This window comes from Bacillus rossius, chromosome 2 (assembly GCF_032445375.1).
Source record: "Bacillus rossius redtenbacheri isolate Brsri chromosome 2, Brsri_v3, whole genome shotgun sequence".
NCBI lineage: Eukaryota > Metazoa > Arthropoda > Insecta > Phasmatodea > Bacillidae > Bacillus > Bacillus rossius.
In genome coordinates, this window is record NC_086331.1 from 585,311 (window position 1) to 598,066 (window position 12,756).

The window sequence follows — 12,756 nt, forward strand, 5'->3', positions numbered from 1 at the left end:
TCAACAAAAATATATAAACGATCTTTTGAAAAAATTTAACATGGAAGAATGTAATCCTGTAAACACTCCCTGTGAACATCAAGCAAAGTTACCAGATGGAAATTCAAATCGAAAAGGGAGTGAAGAAAAACCATTCAGACAATTAATTGGATCATTGATGTATTTGGCAATCGCTACTCGTCCGGACATTACATTTATTGTAAACAGATTATCGCAGTTCAATGAAAAGTACCAAGATATTCATTGGTCAGCAGCTAAACGTGTATTACGTTATTTACGAGGTACCCAAAATTATGGCCTAGCATTTAAGGGGAACTCATATGGAATTCAAGGATATTCTGACGCAGATCACGCAAATGATATCTTCGATAGAATTTCATACACAGGATATGTATTTACATTAAGTGGAGCTGCAATATCATGGCGTTTGAAGAAACAGAAATCAGTTGCGATTTCGTCCACTGAAGCTGAATATGTAGCCTTGTCAGAAACAGCTCGCGAAGCTTTGTATTTACGAAATTTAATGTTGGAATTGAACTTGATTGATTTATCAAAAATAGATCTCGGAACAGACAACAGAGGTGCGAAATACATTGCAGAAAATGCTACTTGTCACTCACGCACTAAACACATTGCTACAAGATACCATTTTGTGCGTCAATTGTTGAAAAATGATGAACTAAGTTTAAGATATATACCAACAGAAATAATGCCTGCTGATGCTCTCACAAAGCCGCTTCCAGGACCTGCGCATCATCGTCATGCAGAAGCAATGGGATTAAAAGTCTGTAGAGACGCAAAAATTTGAGAGGGGCGTGTTAAAATGAATTCAAATTTAGTGCCATCCATTGTATCGATTTTCCGTTTATGTTTGTTTATATAAATTGACGGTTTTTTATTTTGTGTTGATAGAAAGAAACTGTTATCGTTTTGTCTATGGAAATAACAAGAACATGTATGTGTGTAAGTAAAAAATAAAATTGTGATTAATTACGAAAAGTTATCAAATTACAACGTATCTGTTTTACAAGGCCCTCTTAGGGTGTCCAAAGTGTGGTTTTTAAGGTATTTAACAGAAAAATTTTTTTTTTTTTTGAAACATTGGCCTACACGTAACGCCACGGCAGGTACATAGGACCTTTCCTCTATGATTCTTCTAACAAAAAAATATTAATTTCCAGAGGTAACCCCCGTACGAGATTCTCCAGGGCCTCCTAGGGCCTCCAAAGTGTGGTTTTTTACGAACTTATCACAAACATTAATTTTTTACATCAATTTTTGCGGCTGGAAGTGATAGACATGGTACATTGGGGTGTTCCTACAGGTGTCCTTAATAAATAAAAAATAATTTGGAAAGAATTACAACGTTTCCGTTGCACAAGGCCCTCTTAGGGTGTCCAAAGTGTGGTTTTTAAGGTATTTAACAGAAAACTTTATTTTTTTTCGAAACTTTGGCCTACACGTAACACCACGGCAGGTACATAGGACCTTTCCTCTATGATCCTTCTTACAAAAAAATATTAATTTCCAGAGGTAACCCCCGTACGAGATTCTCCAGGGCCTCCTAGGGCGTCCAAAGTGTGGTTTTTACGAACTTATCACAAACATTAATTTTTTACATCAACTTTTGCGGCTGTAAGTGATAGAAATGGTACATAGGGGTGTTCCTACAGGTGTCCTTAATAAATAAAAAATAAATTTGGAAAGAATTACAACGTATCCGTTTTACAAGGCCCTCTTAGGGTGTCCAAAGTGTGGTTTTTAAGGTATTTAACAGAAAACTTTATTTTTTTTTTCAAAACTTTGGCCTAGACGTAACGCCACAGCAGGTACATAGGACCTTTCCTCTATGATCCTTCTAACAAAAATAAAATTAATTTCCAGATGTAACCCCCGTACAAGATGATCAAGTGTTTTCTTACAAGTGCCTATGTACAATGATTAATGATAGAATATTGGTTTTATTGTTAGTGGTTATATGAAGTACAAGATAATGGTTAAAGTTATCTTATCTTTTTTGTGTTTAGTTTAGAAACAATTTTTTAGCATTGTAATTAAAAACCATTTTTTAGCATTGTAATTAAAAACCTTCCCTGAATAACTTAGTTCCCAGATAAATTCTTACATAATGGCATTACCAACAGTACTTCTTAATGATTGAATACTATCAACCAACTTATTTACATTAATAAATTGAATAATCTCCAGTTACCAGACGTCATTTAGAACATTTGTTTTGATTATATTTTACCAATTGGGATAATTGAGTCACTTTTTTATTACTCAATAAATTAGGCCTCGTGTTCACTAAGCATTTGTATAGGTATGTCCAGTGCTAATGGAAATGAATGAATAGTTTCAGCAACTTTCATCAAAACCACCTTGAACAATTCAGGTAAGTGCTAAAGTTGAAACTTTTACTTATGTAACTGCATGTACAAAAAAAAATACAATCATTATCCTCAAAGCATGAGACCTTCAATATTTATTTTGAAATCCTTTTTGTAACCATTATTTGGTTGGCATACGGTATGTTCACAATTAAGTGGATTGTATGTTGGATCATTTTTTGTATGACAGCACATAGTATAAGCTGGGATCAAAATTTTATCTGATAATAATAATTTCCCTTCAGCTTAACACATGAGCCGGTTAAAGCCAAAGTGGTGTAAGTCACTTTTTCTGTTATTCTGAGTTATATGTAGGAATGCACCCTACAACCTAAAAATGGTTTGTGGATAAATGGTGGAAGTCATAGCTTTGTAAAATAACTCACAGATTGCAGCACACATATTACATGACAATGGATTAGTATTATTGTTTTCAGCCAAAGTGGTGTATGTCTGACTTACACCACTATGCTTTACAACAATATGTTTAGACATTTATTTTTTGTTAGTTGTGTTACAGACATGAAGTTATATGTTGAATGAGTGTAAGGTTTGTGTTTCGTAAACGATAATATGTGTGATTCAGACAAAGACAGGCTAAGTGAATCGGGATCAGAATATATACCATCTGAATCGGAGTCTTCAGAATCAGGTAAGTTTTAAAAATAATATTATTTTGTGTGTTTTTTTTAACACTAATAACATAATATATTATTTCGCATTTTAGAGTAAATAGTGACTTTGTGAATTAAGTGTGGATTATTAGCAGTACTGTAAAGGGAATTAATTAATGTTGCTACGACCCACGCATTTACTATAGATATTACAATGTTGCTATTTCATTTTGTTATGAAATGTTTTTTATTATTATTACAATAATTTTATAATGATTTTAATTTAATTTAATAACCACTATAATGTAAAATATTTTTGCTAAAAACATTTTTAAAATATACAAATATATTTAACTATGTATGTACCTAATATTTTTAGTACCTATGAATAACGTAATGAAACATGTGTTTAAGAGAACATACATACTCAACATTTGCATTTTGAATGATAATATTATGTTTCTAGAAGTATTAAGTTCCGGGTTAACGGTAAAATACGTAAAATATAACCCATTTTAACATTCGACTTCATGGCACAAAGGTATAGGGTCCGCTTGAGATTGTAATGGTTGCAGGTTCAATATCAACCACAATCTATATGTGCATATTTTTTATTGTTATGTTTCTTAAGTGTAATATTACTTAAAATCTGAGAAATCTTTAATTTATGTGACAATGACACTAATTTCAAGTTTCAGAATTTTAAATTGAAGTAAGGCATATTGAACTTTGTTGAGAGGGATAAGTTAATGTGTATTTTATAAAGTGTATTTTTTTTATAGATGTACGTAAGGAAACAACACCACTCGTAGAGGCTCTTGGTGATGCCATGGACATTACAGACGATGAAAGTGAAAAAGGAAGGACACCGCGAACACGAAAGAGGAAATGTTATCTAAGCAAGAAAGAGTATCGGAGAAAGAAAAGAAACTCTGGTAAGGCTTACAGAACTTTAAAAGGTAAAAAAGTAAGTGAGAAAATTTTCAGTAATTTAAATTGCCACTGTAGAATGAAGTGTTTTGACAAGGTAGATGAAGAAGATCGTAAGAAAACATTTGAAAACTTCTGGAATATTGGTGTATTTAGTTGCCAAAATGCTTTTCTGTGTGGGTTAATCAAACAAGAAAAGCCAAAGGTAAGACGTCCTAGAGATAATTCAAGACAGGCAAAGATAGCGATTAACCAGTATTATATTCCAATTGGTGGAAACAGTGTCAAGGTTTGTAAAAAGTATTTTCTTGACACCTTCCAAATATCTGATGGCAGAATGACCAGAGCTATGAAAAAAGTGCAGACTGGAGAACAACCTGGAGCAGACAAACGGGGAAGTGGTACTCCTGCTAATAAAATTCCTGAAGATAAAATAAATAAAATACGAGAACACATATCAAATTTTCCAATGTATCAATCCCATTACACTAGAGCCCATAACCCAAACAGAAAATATTTGTCTTCAAATTTGAATATTCGCTTGATGTACAACCTGTATCAAGAAGATTGCAAAAACAAAGCAATTATACCAGTAAAAGAAGCCATTTACCGTAGAACCTTCAATAGCGATTTCAATTTGCATTTCCATGTACCCAGTAAAGATACATGTGTAAAATGTGACCAGTACAAAATCCTCAAAACTGCTCCTGCTGTAGATAAAAACGAGAAAAGGAAGTTAGAAGTAGAACATGAACTTCATTTGTGGAAGGCAGAGGCAGCACGGCAGTCTATGAAGCGTGAAAAAGAAAAAAGTGACCGTGATTCTCTTTACTATGTGTTTACTTTTGACTTGGAGAAAGCCCTTCCTTTTCCAACATTGACATGTTCAGTTGCCTATTAGAAAAGGAATATGCATGTTTACAATCTTGGCTGTCACGAGCGCTCTAGTGGTTTGGGTTTCATGTATGTATGGGATGAAACAACAGCTTCACGAGGTGCACAGGAAATTGGCTCCTGTGTTACAAAACACATTGATGCAAGGGCTGCAAAAAGTACCCATGTGGTTATGTACAGTGATGCATGCACCGGTCAGAACCGAAATATAAAACTTGCATTAATGTGCATGAAAGCCGTCCAGAGTGACAATAATGTCAATATCATCGACCATAAATTTATGGTGAGTGGCCATTCATTCTTGCCAAACGATTCAGATTTTGGTTCTGTAGAGGTTTATGCTAAGACTCGTACAATGTTTAGTCGAGAAGACTGGTACACAGCAATTGCAAAAGCAAGAAGAAATAAACCCTTTCATGTTACAGTCATGACCAGTGAAGATTTTATGTCAACAAAAAATCTTGAGCAAGCTGTTACAAACAGGAAAATCAATGAAAGGAAGCAGCCTCTGTCTTGGCTGAAAATGCAATGGATTCGTTCCACACGACACAAGCCATTTACTCTGTTTTACAAAGAAACCCTAAATGAAGATTACCCTTTTGAATCCATAAACTTAAAACCAGCAAAAGTTGGAAGGCCTATTTCAATTGGAAACATTCAATTGGATAAGTTGTACAAAGGTCCTCGACCTGTGACCGCAGAGAAGAAGAAAGACATGGTGGATCTTCTTCCATACATTCCACCAATTTATCACGACTACTTCAAGAACTTGAAAACATGTGGTATTTCCCAAGATAGTGGTCCAATGGAAATCATTGAGGAATTATAGTATGGAAAACTAAGAGTGTAAACATCATAGTGGGACATTTTAATATTTTTATCATCGCTATGTTCTTGAATATAATCATAGTTAATATTGATTTAAAAATAGTTTAAACAGTTAGAAGGTTTTTATGTCTTTTTGTAATAATATTCTTGTCTTTGCAATTCTCTTAGGTGTATTATAAAATCTTAAGACTAATGGGCAAGACAATCTCGTAAACAAAGATTGTAAGACGAAGTTAGTTTTACGTTAGTGTAATAATAGTGGCTATAGAACTTAGGTAATGCATATGATAATTATATTTATAAAAATTATAATTCCTACTAAATAACTTCTTATTATATCATCAATAATACACTAATTTTTATGGTGTTTTAGTAATAGATAGGTCATGCACATTGATAACCTTTAAAAGTATTCCTGTAATCATTAAAAACCAAAGTGGTGTAAGTCACTTCCATGCATTATTTAACAGATATTAAAATCGTCATTGTAGTTAAAAATGGCTGAAAAGTTACATTCATATATTATAGACATAAATATATAATATTTAAGTGGTACATTAGGTCTTAGAATTTACAATAACCAATCTTATAAAACCTTATGTATCTCAAAACAGGTAAAATGTGACCTACACCACTTTGGCTTTAACCGGCTCACATATTAAAATATACCTTGTTATTTATTTTTTCCCCCACGTAGATCTCTAATAAATCTAAGGGTTATAATGAAAATAAATCTAAAAATAAGTAGTTCGGTTACACTGCATTGGATGGAAAAGTTAATTTTATTTCTTCATTTGTCACACAAATTGGTTTGGAAGGGTAACTTTGTTTTTTAGTATTTTCACATTACCTCTTTTCACCTCTGTGTGGTGAACAGTTACCTCTACTTTATAAATCGGTGTTTTAGTTTATGAATTGGTTGATCTTAACACCGAGCACTTAAGTACCAAAAATATCAAACAAAGGGCTGGAAATGTACTTAAATTTTAATTGCCAATAACAAATTAATGCACCATCTTAATCAATATTTTTTATTTATTTATTTTATTTTATTTATAGTTACGTTCCGTCGACCATGAATGAGCAAATGCTCAATGGTGTAGAACATGTCAGTATATACAATACAATACAAAATAAAAAAAAATATATATATATATACAATTCAGATGTTAACACACAAGTTATGATTATCAATACAATTTAAAAATTCATCAACAGAATAAAATGTTTTTGAGATAAGATATTCTTTTAATTTATATTTAAAATTTTTACTTTTACTTTTACATAGTTGTTTTAAAGTTAATGGAAGATTATTAAATAACTTCAAAGCAGTATTATATATGCCTTTCTGCTGTAAAGTAGTTCTTGCCCGAGTTATATGCAAGTCATCACATTTTTTAGTTTCGTATGGATGTATTGCTGAATTTGGCTTAAAAATATTCAGATTTTTATTTAAAAACACTAAAACTGAAAAGATATATTGACTTGGCAATGGGAGAATACATAGTTTATTAAAAAGTGGTTTGCATGAATCTCTTTGCTTGCTATTACAAATAATCCTTATGGCTTTTTTTTGTATTATAAAGACTTTAATAGCTTCCGAGCTATTTCCCCATGAAATTATACCATATTGCATTAGTGAGTGAAAATACCCGAAGTACATTAATTTCATAACCTCAACATCAACTTTCCCAACCATAACAGCGAAGAGCAAAACATGCAGATGTTAGTTTATTACATAATACCTCTATGTTCTTTTTCCAATTTATTTTTTCATCAATTATTAATCCCAGAAATTTCGCATAATGAGACTGATGTAGATTTTTATTTAAACAAGAAATATTAATATCTTCATACATTTGGTTTCTTGTTATGAAGTTAACAAAATTTGTTTTATCAAAATTTAAAGTTAATTTATTAGGCTTAAACCAAGAAATCATTAGTTTGAGTACATTTTCAGATTCCTCAATTAACTGGGTGCGAGACAGATTTTGTATTATGATACTAGTATCGTCTGCAAACAGAATAGCAGAAGCTCTTTCATCAAGCATATGTGGTAAGTCATTAACATAAAAAAGAAAGAGCAAGGGACCTAATACCGATCCTTGAGGCACACCATGCTCTATACATCCTGAGCGAGAGACAAACTTTTTATTGGAACAGGTATCCACTAACATTACACTTTGTTGTCTGTAATATAAATATGAGATTAGAAGTTTTTGAAGCTGACCAACAATACCATAAAAATCCAATTTTTTAATCAGTATACTATGATTGACACAGTCAAAGGCTTTTGCTAGGTCACAAAATATACTAACTACATGAAGTTTATTATCTAATGCTGTTTGGATAGTATTTACAAGGTTGAATATAGCTTCATCAATAGATTTTTTCTTCCTAAAGCCAAACTGTGATGATGTTAATATTTGATATTGGTCTAAGTGATCAAGTAATCTCCTATAGATGACTTTTTCAAGGATCTTAGAAAATGTAGTCAATAACGAAATTGGCCTATAGTTTTCGATATTAGTTTTCTCACCTTTCTTATGTAATGGAATAATTACAGCGTATTTCATCCTATCAGGGAAGGTACCTGTAATTAAACAGATATTGCAAATTAAACTGAGAGGCTTAGATAATTGATCAGAACACTGCTTGATTATTTTACTACTAAGCTCATCATAACCATGAGAAGTTTTTGATTTCATGTTTTTTATGATTAAACTTATTTCATGAGGAGTTACAAGGGAAAATTGAATTTTAGGAAATTTTTTGGAAAAAGCATTTTGGACAAACTCTAAAGGGTCGTGAGAAGATTGAAGATTAGTTACTAAGTGATTTGCAACATTTAAAAAATGTTTATTGAAAGCATTAGAAATATCAACTGGGTTTTCAATAGTAGATTCTTTTAATTTTAGGGATATCTTATCATTTTTATTAGGATGTCTCGATACTTCTGTTTTAACAATATCCCATATAGATTTAATCTTGTTAGAAGAATTAGAGATAATTTTATGAAAATATTTACTTTTTGCTGCTAAGATTTTTTTATTAAGAATCTTACTATAATGTTTGTATAGCAGTTTGTCTTTGTCAAGATTAGATACCCTAGCTGTAGTATATAGGTTACGTTTAATTTTACAATCATTTCTTATTTCGTTAGTTATCCATGAATTTACCTTTCGCTGAGACGTGTTTACAGTTACTACACGGCAGCATGTCTCAAAGAATACTAAAACAGTGTTAAGAAAACAATTAAATTGAAAGTTGGCATCATTTACTATTTCTAAGAAATCCCATGTTTCAGTTGCAAGTAATAATTTAAATTGCTCAATGGTTTCTTTATTTATTTGCCTGCGTGAATTTTTTATACAATTAGAACTATTTACTAATTTATGATGTAATTCTATAACTTGAGCATCATGGTCAGATATGCCATTCACAACAGAAGCTACCATAATTTTATCACTTTGAGATTTATCAATAAAAATATTGTCGATACTGATTATAGGCAGTTGACTGAAAACATACATTACAGTCAATCACAAACTTTCTATCTTCAAATCCAGTGTATGAAATTCAATTATTCCATTTCAGAACAAGTAACACACATTATTTTACCTCAAATACTTGCCCCCACATTACTGCAATGTTTTTTTTAAGTACAACTATATGTTTGGTACATATTTAGGTATACAACTCAGGCACATCAAACACCTCAAGGCATTACCAAATTTTCCAATCACTGTTCCTCCTTTGCTGTTTTATCTTTAAGAGTACTAACCATTTTCGAAAAAAAAATTCTTAGACACACAAATCAGAAAACTGGGTGTTGTTAAACAATCCCTGCAGCTGTTTGGTTCTTATATTATAATAAAAAAATATATAAATTCTACACAAAATTAAATATGAGTCATCACATTATCTTAGCACAGTACATGTTCATTTTTGATAGATGGTGCATAACTACAGCAAGAAACACCCAATGTATTTAAATTGTCAGCCACAGTATACATTCATTACACATACGTATATCACTGATTACATCTGAACTGATAGGTCTTCAGAGCTCTGAGCATGGTTTCCTGGGTTGTGCATTCTTGCAGTCGTTGCAAAGAGAACATCTTGGGTGTTATCATTTACTGCTGCTCACCAACACATGGAAAAAAAAAATTATAACAGACACTAAAAAACTTAGAAACAATTATGCATCATGTTGTAAATAGTGTTAATAAATATTTCTATGTGCTACTGATTGCAATCAATAGTTTCCAAATGCAGATTCTCTATGTGACCGATGAATTTACTTTGATTCACTCTTTGTAAATAACAAATATAACATTAGCCTAAGAATTCATATGTTTTACAGCTGCCTTACTTTATCTTTGTTAATAAAAATTTACAAAAAAATTGAAGTTCCCCAAACTCAACAAATACAAAACACAATATAAATATATAAAATAATATCAGGAATGTGTATTTTAAACTCAAATTTAAAATTGTTGTTGTTTTATTTACTTATTCATTTAACTAATTATTCTAATGATTTTTATTTTAATAACTACATGTACCTATGTGTCTATTGTATTTTTGTTTTGTTTCATAAGTGTTTTTGTGTATGTGTGTGTGTGTTTATATTTTTCTGTTAGTCATTTTTGTCATGCACATCATCTCAGTGTAGCTGTGCATGTCATAATGTAAATGTAAATAAATAATTACAAATAAAATAGGTGATCAACTGCTCCTTAAGGTTGTCCAAACAAATGAAATAAATGACTGCTTTGTAAGCATTGTGTGTGGCAGGATTTTCAATGTGTTTAAGACATAATAGATAATATTGCCATATCATTGATCTAAAACCTCACTGAGAAATGCCACATTCGATTCAGGTGTTGCCATCAGACACTTCCACGGCTATTGTGTCCTAGTAGAAAGTGGCACTTGATGGCAGAGTGATTCCACTTCAATCGCCTTCCAACACCTCTCTTGGACACTCCTCTCCTTCGCAAATAAAATCTGAAAGTGAACTAAATCAAATTTACATTCATTTTTTACTCATACATTTATATTCTCGTACATTAAAGGTGAGCTTATTCACACTTGAATTCACAAATATTATTAATGTGAAAGTTTGAATGGATAGATGGATGTTTCTGTTTTTAGTCAATCATGAAAAACGGCTGAATGGAATTGGATGAAATTTGGCACAAAAACAGTATAGTCCGGAATAGGACATAAAGAGTGAAAAAGGTATAAATTCAGTTTTATGAAGGAAAATCATAGAATACAAGACATAGACATACAAACATCGAGTTAGTGCCATTTCTCTATGTGCGCTAGACAGTCTAGTAAAGGTCAGGCAACTTACTATCCTCCTCTTTGGTTGAGACCTGTCTCCCTAGCAAAGACATCTATGTCTTTGAAAATCTCAATCAAATAAAAAAGACGTGACGTTTTACGGGTACGGACTATTCTGATTAGTTGGTTTACTGTTTAAGTTTTATTTCAGGTAAATATTGTAACTTCATTGTACTTAACTTAGTTATATATTTTTTGTATATGCTTACTGTTTTAAGTGCATTGTTTTTTAGGTTAGTTTTAAATTTGTGTTTAGTTTAGTTGTGTGCTTTATTAGTTACATTTTATTTAAGTTAATTTTTTTATGCCAGTTATTTCTTATAAATAGGAATGTTTGAGCGTTAAAACAATAAGTTCTATAACATATTACGGTGGTGTTGAGAGATTTAATTTATTTTTTTTTCACGTATATATACTTCAGACTTAAAACTCTGCACTTTTGATACTTACATTACTGTCATCAACTGAGAATGAGGTAATCTGAAATTCAGCTCCCCAGGAAGCTTTCGTCTGGGTAATTCCGGGTACTTAGGGTGACTTATATATACCAAACTCAAAGACTTGACACACTTAAGCAATTTCTAACTGACACCCATGTCTTACCCGGAACTCATAAAGAACCCCTCTCACTGTACAACAGTAGCATCAGACTATGCTACGGAAGTCTACAAAAATAACTTTTTGGTTTCAAATGATAAGATTGGTTCAGATTCACTTCCGTCTGGGATGAGGCCTCTGGCGTGGGTGTAGACGATATCGGACCACAGGAACTGCAATGCTTTACGGCTGAGGTCCGGCAATCCTCCAAGAACTTCAGGAGCTCAGCCTTTAAGATGGTATAGACCCACGAGAGGGTCATTGTAGTCACATGAAACAAAAACACCACAAGAGAATGAGGCTAGCAGAGTTGCGCAAATGAAACCAGCAGCCATTTGTGAGGGGAGGAAAATTTTACTGGTAGTTTTGAAAATTGTAAGTATTTACTATTTCTATGTGCTCTTTCCAAATTTATTCTTTGCCACTTCGTATCTTTACAGCTCACACCGCCATATTGGAAAAATGGCACATAACGATCAGTTTTTGGACAATGTATCCTTACAGACTCATGTTACGATAAACTATACAATATTTCCTATAACTTATGTAATAACCTGCGTTTTGGCCACAAATACTCATTTCCACACCACCATAAATGAGGTAGAGTAAGTGGCACGTTTTTTTTATTCGTGGTATCCCCAGGAGGCCTAATCCACGTGCAATGCACTATTCCAAAATTTTGTGCACCCTCCATTGCCGTGTTGGTCTCGATGGACCAGGAGTTTCCAGTTCATTGTCTTCAGTACCGATCGGATCATCACAGATAGTAATTTCTTCCACATCATCTGTGTTGGGATTATCAGTTTCATTGCAATTTTCTTTGATCTCAATTTCTACATACGTTTGCTCAAAAACTATCCCTGTTTCTTCCTTTTCATTGCTATCTTGTAGTGAACTTGCGAATTATCACAGGTACCACTACTATTCGTGCATATAATCCAGCACTTTAATAAAACATTCCTGCATGCACAGGCTGTCTGAATACCTGGACAACTTTGTTTAAATATGGATTTCTTTGTAGTACATTATTTAACTTTATTTTTTCTTGATTAAAGAGTGCTGATGTTTTATCACAGCCATTGAAGGCAAACAAGCATAATATATGATCGGATGCTTTATTATCAATGATACATTTTGTTGTATGC

General features: G+C 32.3%; 1 protein-coding gene across 1 annotated transcript; it reads left to right on the forward strand.

Moving 5' to 3' along the window:
- The first annotated feature begins 2,371 nt into the window (after positions 1 to 2,371).
- LOC134529006 (uncharacterized) lies at positions 2,372 to 10,001 on the forward strand. Its single transcript, XM_063362674.1, has 2 exons — positions 2,372 to 3,042; positions 3,787 to 10,001. The coding sequence occupies exons 1-2, from the start codon at positions 2,964 to 2,966 to the stop codon at positions 4,833 to 4,835; spliced, it is 1,128 nt and encodes a 375-aa protein (XP_063218744.1). The 5' UTR covers positions 2,372 to 2,963; the 3' UTR covers positions 4,836 to 10,001.
- The last annotated feature ends 2,755 nt before the right edge of the window (positions 10,002 to 12,756 follow it).